Source organism: Herpailurus yagouaroundi, unplaced genomic scaffold (genome assembly GCF_014898765.1).
Source record: "Herpailurus yagouaroundi ecotype Mexico unplaced genomic scaffold, PumYag 29, whole genome shotgun sequence".
Taxonomy (NCBI): Eukaryota; Metazoa; Chordata; class Mammalia; order Carnivora; family Felidae; genus Herpailurus; species Herpailurus yagouaroundi.
In genome coordinates, this window is record NW_024412377.1 from 5351304 (window position 1) to 5369145 (window position 17842).

The 17842-nt window shown below is 45.7% G+C and overlaps 1 protein-coding gene across 3 annotated transcripts in view; it reads left to right on the forward strand.

The window, feature by feature from the left end:
• The window catches only part of MTRR (5-methyltetrahydrofolate-homocysteine methyltransferase reductase), a 33639-nt gene extending 20069 nt beyond the window's left edge, over positions 1-13570 (forward strand). The window contains exons 10-15 of one of the 3 annotated variants that reach the window (XM_040493767.1): positions 3197-3239; positions 3788-3992; positions 7177-7295; positions 8605-8697; positions 8783-8965; positions 11632-13570. In XM_040493767.1, the coding sequence (XP_040349701.1) occupies positions 3197-3239; positions 3788-3992; positions 7177-7295; positions 8605-8697; positions 8783-8965; positions 11632-11776 (788 nt within the window). In that variant the 3' untranslated portion in view covers positions 11777-13570. The remainder of the gene's footprint in view (positions 1-3196; positions 3240-3787; positions 3993-7176; positions 7296-8604; positions 8698-8782; positions 8966-11631) is intronic. The other 2 variants (XM_040493769.1, XM_040493774.1) reach the window with 2 other exon arrangements.
• Positions 13571-17842: the final 4272 nt, after the last annotated feature.

A 17842-nucleotide genomic window follows, 5' to 3' on the forward strand; every position in this document is an offset into this window, starting at 1 on the left:
CCTCCTGTGAGTGTTCCTGGCCCTGCACCCCAGGGTCCCTCCCATGAATGCTCCTGGCCCTGCGCCCCAGGGGCCCTCCCGTGAGTGCTACCCTGCCCTGTGCCCCAGGGGCCCTCCCATGGGTGCTCCCCACCCCTGTGCCAAGGGCCCTCCCGTGAGTGCTCCCGGCCCTGCGCCCCAGGGGCCCTCCCGTCTGTCTGGCAGGTGGCAGGTGGGAACGCGTCTCTGGGAGGGAGCCTCTGTGTCGGGGTCTTCCTGGAAGTGGGAAGAACCCCACTGCCACAGTGTTTGTTTCCTTACTCCGTCCTTCTGCCATCATCACAATCGTCTGAGCTTCCTTGCAGCCAGTGGTCATTCTCCTTCTTTGGATTGGCCTTCAGCATCTTTTCTATTCATTCAGCTATGGTTTGGAAAGTTTTTTTGGTCAGATTTTACCGAAAAAGGAGTTTCCCGAAGGAAACCAGGTTTTTCAAAGCTGATAGGCATCAGGTGTACGTGACAGAGGTTAAGGAGGTGGGTGCTCTCTGTGCAGAACACAGAGGTGTCGCCGCTGGGCACGTCCAGTTCAGGGCGCTCCCAGGGCGGCAGGGGCCCCCCCGTGTCGTACCGGCACGTGCTGCCTCGTGCAGGGAGCCTCCGGGCTTGAGGCTTGGGTGAACTAGCCACAAAATGTCCAAATGTAGGATTACCTTGATTTTCATCCACACTGTCTCTTGGGGTCTTTGTTCCAACAGAAGAGAGAAGACCTCCCTGAGGAACTGTGTGTCAGGGAGGGACTTTCTGCAGCCTCCGTGGGGACCACAGACGTTTAGCAGGGATGGTGACGGAGAAGTGTGCAGGAGTCTTAGATGCGTAGTACTTTCCTGTGCTTGTAGTTTTGTCCTCTCCTAGCTGTTTTCCTCTGGTGATAACTAGTAAAACCTTCAGAATTGCATTATCTTTGGTTCCATGAAAACGTATATCCTGCTTCTCACTGTTAGGCCACAAGGTGCCCCGCTGTCCCGCAGAATTAGCTGTGTGCTCCTCTATAAGTCAGTTCCTGCTTTATTTCCCTTCTTCTTTTTTTAAGTTTATTTATTTTGAGGATTTTGAGGGAGAGAGAATACATGTGCATGAGTGGCGAGCAGGGCAAGGGCAGAGATAGAGAGAGAGAGAGAGAGAGAGAGAGAGAGAGAGAGAATCCCAAGCAGACTCCACACCCAGCGTGGAGCCCAATGCGGGGCACAGTTTTACGAACCGTGAGATCATGACCTGAGCTGAAATCAAGAGTCGGACATTCAACTGACTGAACCCCCCCAGGCGCCTTTTTCCCTTTTTCTTAGTACTCCTTTTCCTTGTCCTCAAAACGGTGAAGTTTCTGAGCGAGGCAGCTCCTCCCACTTCCCCGTATTCAAAGGGACGCTCCTCCCCTTCCCAGTGGAGTCTGTGGAGGGAGAACGGGGGTTGGGAGAATAACCAGAACATGTGTAGACAAACTGTAAGAACTCTTGTAAAGCTCCCCAGCATATGAGAATAGGTTTCTGTTCTTTTCACCGATTTGCTGTCTTTTAATTTTGTATAGCATTTATGTAAAAAATGAGTAAAAATGAGTTATGTAAAAAATGAGTAAAGGCATTGAGGCTTAAAAAATTAGATTATTGGGGCGCCTGGGTGGCTCAGTCGGTTGAGTGTCCGACTTCGGCTCAGGTCATGATCTCACAGTTGGTGAGTTCGAGCCCCGCATCGGGCTCTGTGCTAACAGCTCAGAGCCTGGAGCCTGCTTCGGATTCTGTGTCTCCCTCTGTCTCTGCCCCTCCCCCATTCGGGCTCTGTCTCTCTCTGTCTCAAAAATGAATAAACATTAAAAAATTATTTTCCAGCTTCTTTAAAGAAATTGAATGTATCTAAAGCTTATATTATGTTGAGCCCTTTTTAAGCCTTATTCTGTTATTTGTTAAATTTTAGAACAGGTCTTTCCCAGTTTTTACTGGAGAACTCCTAAACGTATAACGTTGAACACAAAAAGTTTCAGAGTTTGTTAGTGGACAGTTAGGTATTCAAGTAGTGAATCTTTTTTTTTTTTTTTTTTTTTATGAAATTTATTGTCAAATTGGTTTCCATACAACACCCAGTGCTCATCCCAAAAGGTGCCCTCCTCAATACCCATCACCCACCCTCCCCTCCCTCCCACCCTCAAGTAGTGAATCTTTGACTTTTTTTTAAGTTTACTTTGAGAGAAAGGGAGAGTAGGGAAGGGGGTGTGTGGGTGTGGGGGAGAGAGAGAATGACAGAGAGAGGGAGAGAGAGAATCCCACGCAGGCTCTGTGCTGCCAGTGCAGGGCCCAGCTCGGGCCTCAGACTCACAAACCATGAGCCATGACCTGAGCCCAAATCAAGAGTTGGTTGCTTAATCGACTGAGCCACCCAGCTGCCCCTGACTCTTTGACCGACTTTTAAAAGAGCACCAACGTATTTGGAAACCGCTGGGTTCTGGATAATTTAAAGGTTTTACCACTACATTCCCATTTTCTTCTTACTATATAAATATAAGAAGGAAAAATATTTCAAGCCTAAGTATTTCCCATAATCCTTAACACCCTTAATCTTTTGGGAGTCATGATCTTATTTGAAATATGAAAACTCTGGACACTTCTCAGAAAACTGCACACACATAGCGAATTTAATGAGTTTCTTGATTCTGAAGCCCCTTCATGGATGCTTCTATTATCCTTTGGGTTAAGAAGCTAGCCTTAGAAAGACACACTGATTTCCAGTTAAAGGAATGCCACGTGTCTGGTTTTTAATGTGAGGAATTGGAAAAAGTATTCAGTCATAATTTGCTTAGTCACAGTGAATTTACACATGTTCTAAAATATGATTTAGAGTGGGAGAGAGCCAAAGCATAAGAGACTCTTAAAAACAGAACAAACTGAGGGTTGATGGGGGGTGGGAGGGAGGGGAGGGTAGGTGATGGGTATTGAGGAGGGCACCTTTTGGGATGAGCACTGGGTGTTGTATGGAAACCAATTTGACAATAAATTTCATATATTGAAAAATAAATTAAAAAAAGTTATGATTTAATGCAAACATGTTATTTTGGGTATTCGAAATAAAAAATAGGCATCAAACTCAGACTTGAATTTTGACAAACCCTTACATATAATTTTTTTTTCAGTAGCAGTGAATTCATTGCTTGTTTTCATTTTCTTTTTTCTAGAGCATCTTCCTAAGCTCCAGCCCAGACCATATTCGTGTGCAAGGTACTGATATTTACTAACACATAGCATGTCTCTCCCAAAATACTGTGAATCTCCGACTTCTAAATCCTTACTAGTTCCAAATTCACCCGGTAGAAGTTTAACCTGATTTGTGGAAGACAATAGCAGGGACACGATAGGGAATGAAGGAGACCCGTCTTGGGACTCTGGTCCTGCAGGAGCACAACCACATTTAGTCCCTGGGCTGCAACCACATTCCCCCGCGTGAGGCCACAGTTGCCCGGGCCTCACCTGCTGCCCGGAGTGCTGGGCCAGGCCACCTTCGCTGGGTAGCAGAGGCCGCCAGTGAAGAGATGAAAAGTTGCAGAGATCTTCCGGAGTCTCGAAGCAAACAGGGAATTGGAATCTCACAAGACGGGGGGCAGGAGGGGGGGAGCTTTTAAGGAGCAACCGATCGCTTTTCCCTGAGGAGTTAGAAGGCAGCTTAGAGCCCAGAAGGAAACCTCTCTGTGTCCAGTAAGAAAGGCTGAGTGTAGTCTGGATGATCAGTCCTGTTACAGAGTTTAAAAGTAACCTGTGTGTCTCTGCAGCTCAGATCTGTCTCAGCCGGGGAAGCTTCATTTCGTTTTCAACGTCGTGGAGTTTTTGTCTCCCACCACGATGGAGGTCCTGCGGAGAGGCGTGTGCACAGGCTGGCTGGCCATGGTGGTCGCGCCCATCCTTCGTCCAGACACGCAGGTGTCCCCTGCAGAAGGCGGGCCAGCCCCTGCTCCTGAGGTACCGGGAGTGTGCAGTGTGGGCGTTCTTAAAATGCTGTTTACCTGATTCGAAAAAACAACGTGGTCTTCCCTGGCATCATCCGTTACTGTGCAGTTTATTCAAGGGAAAATTTTTGCCGTACTTGAATTTTAGAATCTCTTTCCTGGGAAGTCAGGAAAACATTACCTGCGTTCCATGTCTCTCTCAAATATTTAAAGTATGAATTTTGTAAAATACAGTCTTTTCTCCTTCCTTGTCCTGTTCGTAGAAAAGAAGGCCTTTCCTGCCAGTTGGCACAGGAAGAGTTCAGGACCATACTGAAGGCTGGTGTTGAGGTGTGCAGGCCAGAGCCTGTGTCCCAGATAAGTCCTTAACTTGGAGTCAGTCGACACCCAGAGATTAATTTTATAGCCTTTAGTTTTGGGGTACTAGAGGTTGTTTTTTTTTGTTTGTTTTTTTAATTTTTTTTAATGTTTATTTACTTTTGAGAGAGAGAGCACAAAGAGGGGAGAGACAGAGAGAGAGGGAGACAGAATCCAGAGCAGGCTCCAGGCTCCACGCTTTCTGCACAGGGCCTGACGTGGGGCTCGAACCCATGAATTGTGAGATCGTGACCTGAGCTGGAGTCAGACGCCCACCTGACTGAGCCACCCAGGCACCCCTAGGGTACTAGAGTTTCATCCTATTTCTTCCCTTTTTGTCACAGATGTGGTACAGAATTCGAATTAGTGCTGTTAATGTGAAGGCATAATGTGGCAAAACGGCTTTTTAAACACACGGGAGAAAAATGTGACTCTATTTTTGAACTGTGGACACTTTTACATCTGGACTTAGTGCCCATCCTTCGTGTTTTGATGCAGCATGGGCAGAATGTCACTCAAGACTGTGGCGAAAGGAACAGTTTAAAGTCCCTGCTCGCCCACGAGGATGGTTGAAATTAAACAAAACATTTCAGGCTTTATCACGAAGTCATCTTTCTCTGTGGTATTGAAAAAAAACGTACCTGTCATTTGTAGCCTTATCTTAGGACGGATGTGGTCGTTGTAAGTTATTGCAGTGGAAGAGTTCGTGCCCTGAGGGGGTAGTAAGGCTCGGTGTATACCTGAGAGGGCTTGTGGGAAACTGCTGCTTGAAGTTGCCCTTTACTGCGGTATTTTGCCAGGCTGCTGCCTGGACGGAGGCGTCTGAGAGAGAGACCCCGTCTCCTCCCCTGCGCCCTGTACTCCTGGGTTCACGCATCAACAAAATATTAACCTAACACACTGTTCTTCTTTTTGTTTTTTTTAAGTAAAAATATTTTTTTTTAATGTTTATTTTTGAAGGAGAGAGACAGGGCGTGAGCAGAGAGAGAGAGGGAGACACAGAATCGGAAGCAGGCTCTGGGCTCTGAGCTGTCAGCACAGAGCCGGACGCGGGGCTCCAACTCATGAACCGAGAGATCATGACCTGAGCCAAAGTCGGATCCTCAACCGACTAGGCCACCCAGGCACCCCGGTTTTGAAAAGAAATACTACAATACCGACAGGACCGTACTATGTCGTACGATCCTATGAAAAGAGATGATCTCCAGAAAGTTGAACATGTGTGCGCCACACATATCACAGCCACTCAGCACAGGTGCCTTTTACACATTCTTTCCTCCCTTCCGCCCTTTTCTTGCTCCTTTCTCCGCTTTAACAGATCTTTTATTGTAGGCTCCTCAGTGTTGAGGCATTAGAAGTACCGGGAAAAGGATACGATTTCAACTGTGCTGCTTAGCACACGTCTTATTAGGAAGTGTAGAGACTGTTAAGGGTCACGTGACCCACCCCACACCCTCCCCGCGTGGGTAGATGGGACAACTGTGACAGACGCCCCCTGTCCCTGGGAGGCGTGGACCGCCCCTCCCGACGGTGTGTGGCCAGAGCACACCATGAGGCGCGAGCGGACAGGATGCGTGCCTGGCCCGGTGGGGGCTCCCTGCCGGTGCGGCTGTGATAGGAGGATGGGACGCCACGGGTCAGGGACGCTGCTGGGGCTTGGAAGTGGGCGAAGTGGGTCTGTGGTGCAGAGAGCTATAGCCAACCCGTAGCCTTACAGGAGAGCCAGGAAGACGTGTGGAGGTGTTGCGAGCCGTGTGGGGTCCGCTGCAGCGAGAGTGGACCGATGCTGGTTGCCTTGCGGTCCCTGTCACCAACACGCTCCTGTCATACCCGGTGTATCCTGTTTTGTTTTGCCTCATGGGTCTTATTACCAGTCATTTTACGGACAAATGTCTGATTATCGTCTCTTGTTCCGAAAATGTAAGTCCTCGGAGACAGGGATCTTGTTTTGTTCATTTCTGTATCCATAGTGCTTGTCCCATTGAGTACTGGCAGGGAGACTCCTACGTGAATGAGTCAAGGCCAAGGTAACATTAATGACTAGAATGAGAGCACGCATTCACTCACAGCGCTGCTGGTTCTTTGTTTAAAAAGTACGGTGTTCATCCAGTTGATGAACCTTGTATGATTTTCCTTCCACTGAAGGAGAAAACGTCTATAATTACACATGGATGTGTAGAGCAGTTTCCCATTACCCGGTATAACTTCTGCTCAGAGCAAAGTGAGACTGGAACTGAAATATATTTAGAAGTTGATTCCTTGTAAGTATTTCTGGCACACAGTTTAGAAGAACCATCTTTTGAAATTTTAGCAAAAAGGTTGTATTTATCTGTGTGTTCGGCTTATTTATTCTTCCCCTTTTGCAGACACATAACATTGACCCCAGATTAACAAATACAGCACAATTCTCTAGCATCTTTGGAGCAACCCTCTGCTTTTTCCTTCAGTTGCCTAATTTGCACTGGAAACTTTCACTCCATCTTGTTAATCTTCGTCGCCCCTTCATGTGCGAACACAGAGAATCCTGTCTTCAGGTTTTCGTGCATTTCTCCATGATATATATAATGGGTTGCCTACTAGAAAGCAGATCTTATCCACGGGCCCAGAACAAGAATGTGATTGTATCTGTTCAGTGTTCTACCTTCAAAATATACCTGTCATTTTTAAAGCACCTTTGATTTCAACGGAAAGTAAAACTTTGCAAGACAGGCTTGTGTTTTTCTCTTTGGTGGTGGAAATGTTCACGGTTTCAGTCAGATCTGATGCTGCTGTTTAATTTCTCTAGCAAAGATCATCTTGCTTACGTACCTTTGTCTAGGTTTTCTTTCGGACTCACGAGCATTGGTTTAATATTCCAGATCTCCATCTCTCCTCGAACGACCGGTTTTTTCCACTTACCGAGTGACCCCGCCGCCCCCGTCATAATGGTGGGTCCGGGAACTGGCATAGCGCCCTTCATTGGTTTCCTGCAACACAGGTATGTGCTTTCTTTGACTAGTGAGAAAATGTATCCCTTGTGATACTGGCTAGAAATACAACAGAGCACCTTTTTTGTTTCCGCAGTGACTTTTTTGGATATTGGACTTGGGTTGTAAAATTTTTATTTTAAAAAATTATTATCAAATGTGTGATCGCATAGCGTAATTTGTCACCATGGGAAAAGTAAATCTGCTGTCTCCCAGAGGTTTCGTTTTGTGTTAGAAGCTCCCTTTTTACGGCAGCACTTTATTTTTCTTTTTTTTCCCCCAGCTGCACATAGTTTATAACGTGTAGTTGGGGACAGATTTCAGGCAGCACTTTCTGTTGTGATGATGTGCACACTGTCCCATGTGTCCCTTAACTAGATAATCCTGCTACTGACGGAGATTCGCTTACACCAAAGGTTCAAAGTTAAACCCAAACGTCAGTAATTTTCAGCAGATTGATCTGAATAGATGTGTCTTCGTATCCGTATAGAACTATTTGATGTAAAACAAGTTGTCCTTCTCTCCCTGTCTGTGAAATCATGAACAATTCTTTTTGTGTGCTGGTCTCCACATAGCGGTGTAATATCCTGTGGACAGAGTCTTTTTGTTGTTTTTAGTTTATTTTCGGTTTTTCCTCAAGGAAGCAGAGAGGAAGGGCAGACGTGGCCGGCTCGTGTCATCGCTGTGTCATTTCTGAAACAGTTCTCAGCAGATCGTTCTCCTGCTTAAAGCCCGGGGCCACGTTTCCATTCCATTAATTGAGAGTTAATTTTATTCAGAGTCGCTATCAATATTGAATGTAGAAGTCAGTGTAGGTTTCACACTGTGATGTTCTGGGTCATCCTCCTAGATCCCCACGAAATGCTCGTAGGTGCCTGCAGCCCACAGGTGATGCCTGTTGTAGCGGCTGCTGGAGGGACCGGGGATCCCTGGGAACATGGCACAGTGGTCACTCAGTGACTGCAAACTCTGCCTCGGTTTCTTGGGGGTATTTCCTGACCTAATAGCTTGGTTTTACATATATATATATATATATATATATATTTTTTTTTTTTTAATGCTTTTTTTTTTTTTTAATGCTTGTTTATTTTTGAGAGACAAAATGTGAATGGGGGAGGAGCAGAGAGAGAGGGAGACACAGAATCCAAAGCAGGCTCCGGGCTCTGAGCTGTCAGCACAGAGCCCGATGCGGGGCTCAAATCCATGAACCGTGAGATCATGACCTGAGCCGAAGTCAGACGCTTAACCGGCTGAGCTGCCCAGGCACCCCAGTTTTACATATTCTTTATGTCCAACATCTCCACTTTCTTTCTCACGTAGAGAGAAACTCCAAGAACAACATCCAGAGGGACACTTCGGAGCAATGTGGTTGTTTTTTGGCTGCCGACATAAGGAAAGGGATTATTTATTCAGGTACGACACAATTCTAGTATTCTGATTCCAGGCTTTCTCAACTTGAAAGGATGAACTTTCAAGTAACTCATATACCGTATTTCAGAGAAGAGCTCCGACACTTCTATAAGCGTGGGATCCTAACTCACTTGAAGGTTTCCTTCTCGAGAGATGCTCCTGTCGGGGAGGAGGAAGCCCCAGTGAAGTATGTGCAAGACAACATGTGGCTTCACAGCAAGCAGGTGGCCAGGGTCCTTCTTCAGGAGAGCGGCTACATTTACGTGTGTGGGTGAGTGGCCGTCAGGCTCAGGGGCCGGGTCGGCGAAGACAGTTGATGATACTTATTAAGTGAACCAGGGACTGTTAACCTAGGTGGGTAGGGATGACTGATTTGATTCCTAAGTACAGGAATAGGAATACAAGTTCTAAAATGATTTTAACATACATTTAGCAGCCAAGATGTTGTGATTATCCGAGAAATAGAAGTGAAAATTCATCCTTGCTTTTCAGAATGCCGTGTGCTGTATTGAATACATGTTTTAGCCTCTAGAAGTTCTGTTTGGTATTAAGACGTTAATCATTGAACTTGCAGTCTCAGGACTGATTTTGTTGTATCCAAGAATATGTGACATGTGCAGCTGACCTAACTAAGGAAAACTCTGGTTTTTTACTCTGAGAATGTGAATCTAAAGATCGTTTTTTTCAAGGCATAATTTATGTCAAAGTTGACCTAAACCAGGAATTTTCTTTGTTAAGTTTTATTTACTTTTTGAAGCAAGATCTATTATAGAAATCCCAAAATTGCCATAAAAAATAAAAATTTGGGGAACTTACCAACTTGTCAGTGGAATTAAAAAAAACTGCTAAATAGAAAGGACTTTTGAAGTGAGAAGTAGTTGTTTTTAATTCTAACACATCCCTGGCATTTATTTATTTTTAAATTTTTATTTATTTTTGAGAGAGAGAGACAGGGTGTGAGCCAGGGAGGGGCAGAGAGAGAGGGAGACACAGAATCCGAAGCAGGCTCCAGGCTCTGAGCTGTCAGCACAGAGCCCGACAGGGAGCTCCAACCCACAAACAGTGAGATCATGACCTGAGCCGAAGTTGGATGCTTAACCGACTGAGCCGCCCAGGTGCCCCCACATCCCTGGTGTTTAAAACATGTTGTAAATCACCAAGTCAGGTTTTTTTGTTTGTTTGTTTTGTTTTGTTTTTAAACTGTGATACCGAAGAAGAAATACTGGTACAGTGATCTGGAATAGATATAATTGAAAGAGGTTTTATAAAACAGAGCTTTTTCTGTTGACTTCTCATGACCTGTTGTGATAATGTCTATTCTGTCTTATTGTTAAAAAAATTGGTTTTGACCGCTGAGTTGATTTTGTGACCTATTAATGGATTTTTGACTCTCTGCTTTTGGTTGATAAAGGCAGAGATTCTGGACATGATGTTGGTTTACATTTTCATTTAGCTTTTAGAGAAGTGTTTGACCTTCACTTTGGAGAGTGTAGAGCTGTCAATGATGAGGAATAGGCTGGAGTTTTAGATGCAGCTCGAACTACTAGAGGCAAAGTCAGTTGCACAAGTCTACCGATAACTGATAATTGAGAACTTGGGGGCTATCTTACATGTCCAGAGTCTTAAAATGTTAACTCAGGAATAGTTCTTTACTCATTACTGGTGCCTCACTTTCCCATCTGTGCAGTGGAGTTGATAATGTGCATCATGGTGGTCTGTGGTCGGGGCTCAGGACGAGACCCCATGGTGCCCTCATGCGGACCAGCCCCTCAGCAGGAGTGATCTTGTCCCTCAGCCCAGGGACCACTGTCCCAAGCCGGGAGCCTTGTGCTGCTGACAATCAAGAGGACAGTGGAGACCAGGAGGCGTGGCAGCTGGCAGCCACAGGCACCATGGGGAAGGGCTGTGGGGATGAAAACTCCGGTGCAGTGGTGGAGGGTGGAGCATGACCAAGTCGAGGTGGCCCCTTGGAGACACCTTTCTCAAGAAGTGTTACCGCAAGGGCAGGACAGGTTCTGTTCCTGACATCTTGGAGTCCTGCCTGACACTTTGTTTTTTTTTAACTTGTTTGTTTTTAAGAGCGCATGTGTGCAGGTGCGTGAGCGAGCGGGGGAGGGCAAATAGGGAGGGAGGGAGGGAGAAAGAGAATCCCAAGTAGCCCCTATGCCGTCAGCACAGAAGCCAACATGAGGCTCGATCCCGTGAGCTGCAACATCATGACCTGAGCCAAAATCAAGACTCAGACGCTTAACTGACTGAGCCACCCAGGTGCCACCAGCGTCCTGTCTGGCACGGTTCAGATGTGGAGTGATAAGTGCAGTACATTCCCTGCCCCCAAACAGCTTACTCCCTGCTGGGAAAGCCACATCAGCAGGTGGTTGGAGGGGACTGCAGGGGCACAGGAGGGTCACTCACCCTGTTCTATAAGTGAATAGGCTAAAACATGTCGAAGCACTTAGAGCCAGGCCCACAGTTAATGTGTCTGTTAATATGTGTGTGTGTGTGTGTGTGTGTGTGTGTGTGTGCGCGTGCGTGTGCACAGGCATGTGCGTGTCCATATGAAGGCTTGTAGGTGGAAACCTGGTTGCCCTTGGGAATGCAAGTTCCGCTGTGTGCCCGGAGAATGAAGTGGGGGGATGAAGGCCATGAGCAGAGCTAGGTTTATGGGGTCCTGAGACCTTGGACTTCGCTGCTCCTGGAGCAGGGGTGCCTTTGAGGGTTTCCAGCTGGCAGTGATCAGCTCTGAGGTTTGGATGGGTCACTGGTGAAGGCCTGACAGCTGACAGGCTGGGGCACCTGTTGGGTCGCTTCCCAGAGAGACAGAGGGAGGACCAGGGTGGGTGACGGTGGAGTCCGTGGGATTAGATGTGTGAATTACGGAGGCTTCGGTGAAAGTTCTTGTTTCCTAAACACTGACGCTATTATTCCTTTTTCTAGAGATGCAAAGAATATGGCCAAAGATGTCAATGATACCCTTGTGGAGATAATAAGCAAAGAGACTGGAGTTGAGAAACTGGAGGCAATGAAAACATTGGCTGCTTTAAAAGAAGAAAAACGGTACCTTCAGGATATTTGGTCATAAAATCAAAGGAAAAGAAAAGAGTTGTGCTTTTTTGGCTGAAAGCGCTAAAAGACAATTTCACTGAAACTGAGACTTTGAATTTTTAAAACTAAATTAAAAAAGGTTTCTTGGAGGAGGTGGGGCAGGAGTGGATCACTTCCCCTTACAGCAGACTTCCGGCTTGGTTTTCCGTAAATGCCCCTGCCGCTCAGCACACTGCGCTTCTGCCCCTACACTGGCGCCTCCCGGGCCGGCCACCGCGTCCTGGGGAACGTCACAGGTCCCTCCGTCCGCTCACAGGGCGTCTGTCTGTACGCGACGAGGCTTCCCAGGACAGGGCGTGGGCCCTAGAGCCGAGCAGGTGATAGTTACAGCTCATGGACTTAATTTGGCAGTTTTTATAAACAAGGTGAAAATAATTTATTCTTACGTGAACTCTACCGTAAAGAATATTCATGTATTAAAATGAACCGTGTGTGGTGTGTGATTACTTATGGACATAGACGGTCCCTGACGTCCGACGTTTTGACCTTACGGTGGGTGAGAGCGGCTCGCATCCGGTAGAAAGTGTACTCGACAGTTCAAGTTTTGCTCTTTCCCCGGGTCGGGGACGAGTGATGTCTCGCTCTCCGGTTCGCGGGACGTGGCGGAGTCCCCAGGCCCGGCCGCCGTCTGTACCCGCGCAAACGTTTTGTCTCTTTCGGTGCAGCGCTGGGTAAATCGAGGTGGTTGGCACTAAGCTGCACCTTCAGGGCTCACGTCCGTGAGGTAGGCCGGGCTGAGCGGTGACGTTCGGTAGCTTAGGCGGATTAAATGCTTTTCGACTTACGAGGTTTTCCACTTAGAATGGATTTGTTGGGCTGTAACCTCACTGTAAGTTAAGGAAGATCTGTATAACCTTGTCAAATGATTATTTATTGCCAAGACTATATTTCTGATAAAAAAATACTAAGGTAATGCTTACAGAGATTTTTTTAAATGACTTTAAAAATGTGACCTATATTTTAAAATTCTATTTTATATGACTTGCCACAATTGCTTCTTAATATCATAGTTCCAGAATTTAGGGAAATTTGCATAGTTTACAGATGCGAGCAAGTACATATTTTAGTAAAACTACACCTCCCTGCCCCCGGCCCCCCCCCCCCCCCGGTTCGTCTCCTCTGCTCCTTTTGGCATATTTTTTAGTTTTTCTACATTATTTTAACCCCATACAATCACTCAAATTGTGTGCTAGGCTTAAAATACCTACTTAAATTAGTGTCCTTGTGTTCTAAAAATTCCTACTACGGTCTGATATTTATATCCCCCCACCCCCATTCATGTGTTCCTGTGCTAACTTCCATTGTGATGATAGTAGGAGGTGGGGCCTCTAGGAGGCACTTGGGTCACAAGGGTGGAGCCCTCAGGAATGGGATCAGTACCCTGACACGGGAGGTCCCCCAGAGCCCCCTGACTCCTGCCTGGGGGGGACACGAAGCCCGCAGTCTGTGGCCAGAAGAGGGCTCTCTCCAGAGTCAGGCCCCACCGGCACCTTCCCCTTGGACGTCTAGCCTCTGGAACCGTGAGAAGTAATGGTTTGTAAGGCACCCGCTGTCTGGGGTGCTGCCCAAGAGCCTACGACAGCTCCCAGTGACAAATTCTTGTAAAATTTGTCAGTACAGAAAAAAAAACGTAAAAGGGTATGATTAATTTTTCTAGGCTCTGGTGTTCACTGGTTTTTTATTCAAGAGATTGGCATTTATAAAACAAATCTACCTGTCAAAAGTTCCTGGTCATTTTGAAAAATAAATAATGTTAAGATTTGATAAAGCTTTATGCCTGTTTGTTACATTATTCTCTAGTCTTATTTTGTATATTTTATAGCAAATCTATTTAATCTATTATTTTATAGATTTAGAATTATATATAGAATTATATTATTCACATATAACAAATTTATATTTAAACAAATCTAAAAAAACAGAACCTATCAAACAAATCCAGTTACAGACTTAATGATAAGCACGTGCTTGTATATATCGGCCAAAAAGGACCTAAGATGAGAACGTTGAAAAGGGCAAAGCACCACGTTCTTTACTTTTGAAAACTGTAACAAGAGGTAAGAGCTCGTGTTCCCCTGCCAATATTGTCTATACTGTGACCCGCCACTGCCCTGTAAAGAGAAAGTGACAGGCCACCCCGGTGGCGCTGGAGCCCATCCTGAGCCGTCTTGTCTACATACGGCCTCCAGGTTAGTCCTATTAGACGCTGCTGGGTGTCAGGTATTACAGCAGGTCGGTCAGCTCCCTCGCAGCCTCGCCAGTGAGTGATGGTGAAGATAGGCGTCAGCTCAGATCCTGTACTGTGTTTATTAAAAGCGCGTTCTCGATCCGACACACGACAGCTCCTGGAGCCTGTTACGTCAGCTTAGTGGGGTTCCGGGTCTCTCTCTCTAGATGGTCCACGGCGTCTTCCAGGAAAAGTTTCGAGGTGGTTTTGATGTGCCAGGGGCAGGATTTTGTTCCTCCTGATGCCGTGGGCTGCCCTCCAACCCAGTGGGGACACGGGGCTATTTTAGGGCTAAGTCTCAGGCACTACCCAAGGGCCTTGCTAGATAGTCTGACCTTTGCGGGTGGCGACTACCTCTGAATTACTCTGTCCTGGATTCCGTCCTATCTGGAGCACCACTGGTGTTACCAGTAAGAGATGCTTCCTAACCTCAGTTGTTCTGACGAGCCGCTCTCAGACCCATTACTTTCAGTAACGACGCTGATGAGCGAAAGCCAGAACTTGGGGTAGCTGTCTGCAATGGGGGTTTCTCACTAGAAAGCCGACTGGGCCCAGGAGGTTCTTTGCTCTGTGTAGCACACCTGTATGTCTGTCCTGATGGATTCTAAACTGAATCAGATTGAGAAAAAAACCATGAGAATTTGAGCTTGATAATTAGAAAACTGGGTGTATGTGCCACATCCGACAAACTGGGACCCTCCTTGCTTTGAAATACACCTGAAACTTAAAATCGATTATGAACGAGGCCAGAAGAGAAAACAGGTTGCATAACATAAGGCATTGTTCTCTGACCCTTAGGGGGTTAAAAATGAACTATAAAAAGTAACCCACAGAGAACAGCGTAATTTTAAACACCTGCAAATGATCCATAGCATAGGAGGAAATAAAAACGGATTACGGAGTATCTGGGGCGGATTTCTTTTGAAGGACTAAATGTACCCGTGGGGTGCAGCCAGACCGGTACCCAGAGGGGAATTTCATCCACTTCACAGATACTTGAAAGTATACTTTTTCAGGTACTGCTCAAAGCACTGTGGCTACAGCAGTGAACACAACAGATGAAACGCCTCTGTTCCCAGGAAGCTTGCGTTCTTACGTTGAGGAGAGACAGCAACGAATGAATAGACGTACCGGTTATACGTGTCTGAGAAGGAGGTGGAGGCTACGGAGAGAGTGGTCTGGAGGAGATCTCGTGTACCGGCAAGTAGAACCTCACTGGGAAGGGAAAGACTTGAGAGGGACAGGGAGCCAGCCATTGTGGATTTCCTCAGGCCCAGGGAACAGGACAAAGGCCCTGATGTACGACAGTGTCGCAAATGTGAGGAACAGAAGAGACAAGGGGAGGTCTGACTGTGCATGCCTTGAGACTGTTGGAGACGATGGCGTTTCCTCTGAGTGTCTAGAAAGCCACTTGGCTGGAGGAGTGACCTGATCTCGCTCCGCTCCTGAGAGCTTCCTCTGGTCGAGACTGAATTGAAGGGGTCCCAGGTTGGAACAGTGAAATCTCATAGAGAGCTGACGTGATAGAAAGGGTCAGGAGAGTCAGAGATCTTAACCAGTATCTGCCTTTACTAACGTCAGGTGTGCAGGGAATTTGAGGACGTGGGGGAGGTGCAGAGAAATCTAGGCCCATCTCCCCTGTTCCTCCACGGTACCGTAGGCCCTGGCTGAGATTCAGCACGTGCGTGTGTTACGTAAGGGGGGCATCACACAAGAGGGCTGTTTAGATGATGGAATGTCTTCGCGTGACCAAAATTACACCGCGAATGTAACATTTTCTGGAAAGCCAGGCCTCGTAAAGCTTACATCCTCGCTTTATTTCTAATGAGCATGCTGGACCAACCAAGGATTCAGTAATTACGTTAAATGTGCTAAACAAGTAAAAATATTTTTTTTTCCTTTTTAAAAAATGTTTATTTATCTAGAGAGGGAGGAAGGAAGGGACGGGGGCGGGGGGAGACCAAACAAGCTCTAGGCTCAGTGCAGAGCCCAACACGGGGCTCGATCCCACAACCATGAGATCATGACCTGAGCTGAAATCAACAGTTGGACGCTCAACTGGCTGAGACACCCAGGTGCCCAATAAATAAAAGAATATTAAGCAAACCCATGTAGATGCTGTTTAGAAGAGACACACTGTCTGAAAGCTTGGAAAAGGACGTTCTGTGCAAACAAAGCAGATGCAGTGAAATCAACATAAAAAGAAAAATTCAAGAAACGCTAGTGGAGATATGTTCATGGTGATTAGAATGAATAAGGAGGACATGAAAATCCTAAGTACATACGCACCTAATAACAAACCTCCAAAATATATACACTTGTCAGAAAAGCTAAAAGGAGGAAAAGCCAAATCTAAAATCTGAGTTGGGCGGGCGCCCGCGTGGCTCACTTGCTCAAGCGGCTGCCTTTGGACCAGGTCATGTTCTCACAATTCATGGGTTCGAACCCCACATTGGGCTCTCTGCTGTCCGTACGGAGCCTGCTTCAGATCCCCTGTCCCCTCCTCTCTCTGCCCCTCCCCTACTTGTTCTAGCTCTCAAAAATAAATAAAATTTTTAAAAAAATCGGCAGCAGAGGGAGGTAAAAACTGAATAGTAACTTCAAAAAAAAAATAATCAAAATCTGAGTTGGGAAATATAATACCACACTTAGTAGTGGAGAGAATGAGCAGACAAAAAGACAAAACAGTTAACATTTAGAAGATTTTAAGCAACAAACCCAATGGGCCTGGTTGACCTATATAACACCAATACCTTCTAAACAGGGGTTCTTTTCTAGTTTATACTGAATATCTGCCAGACTAGACCAACTTTCAAAAAGACGAAGACTATACGACAGGTTTTCTAAGAATTAACCAAAAGTCAAGAACTAAAATGAAACTAGAAAAAAAACCCAAATATTTGAAAAATAAGCAATACACAAAATGACCCACAAGTCAAAGAAAAATCACAAAGGGAATCAGAAAACATTTTGGTGAAAAAATGGACATAACCTAAATTTGTAGTATATGACTCAATCAGTGCTCTGGGTCTAAATCTGTGGGTCTAAATTGTTACATTATGAAATTAAAAAAGCTTAAAAGTCCATGACGTAAGCTCATATACTGGTAAGTTAGAAAATGACCAGTAAATTAAACTCCAAGAATATAAAAGAATCTATCAAGATGAGAGAAGAATGGAATTAAATAGAAAAAAATACATACAATAGAAAACCAGAAAGTCAAAGTTAATTGTTCAAGATTTTCTCAGCTTTATTAAGGTATAATTAACAAATAAAATTGTATGTATTGAAAATATAGGGGCCCCTGGGTGGCTCAGTTGGTTGAGCGTGTGGCTGTTGATTTCAGTTTAGGATCCTTTCCCTCCCTCTCTCTCTCTCTTTCTCTCTCTCTCTCTCTCAAATAAAAGAATAAGTTGTGCAATCTGATGATCTGATATACATATATTTTGTGAGGTGATTACCACAATCAGGTTAACACATCACCTCATATGATTACCATCTGTGTGTGTGTGTGTGTGTGTGTGTGTGTGTGTGTGCATGTGAAATGAGAACACTTAAGATTTACTCTCAGCAAATTTCAAGTATACAATACTGTACTACTAATTGTAGTCACCACGCAGTACATTAGACTCCCCAGAACTGACTCATCTCATAACTGAAGACTTGACTCCTTGACCAATGTCTCCCCATTTCCTTACCCTCCAGCCCCTGGCAACCACAGGCTACTCTCCATTTCTAGGACTTTGGCCTTTTGGTTTTTTTTTTTTACATTCCACATTTAAGTGAGATTACATAGTATTCATGTTTCTCTGTCAG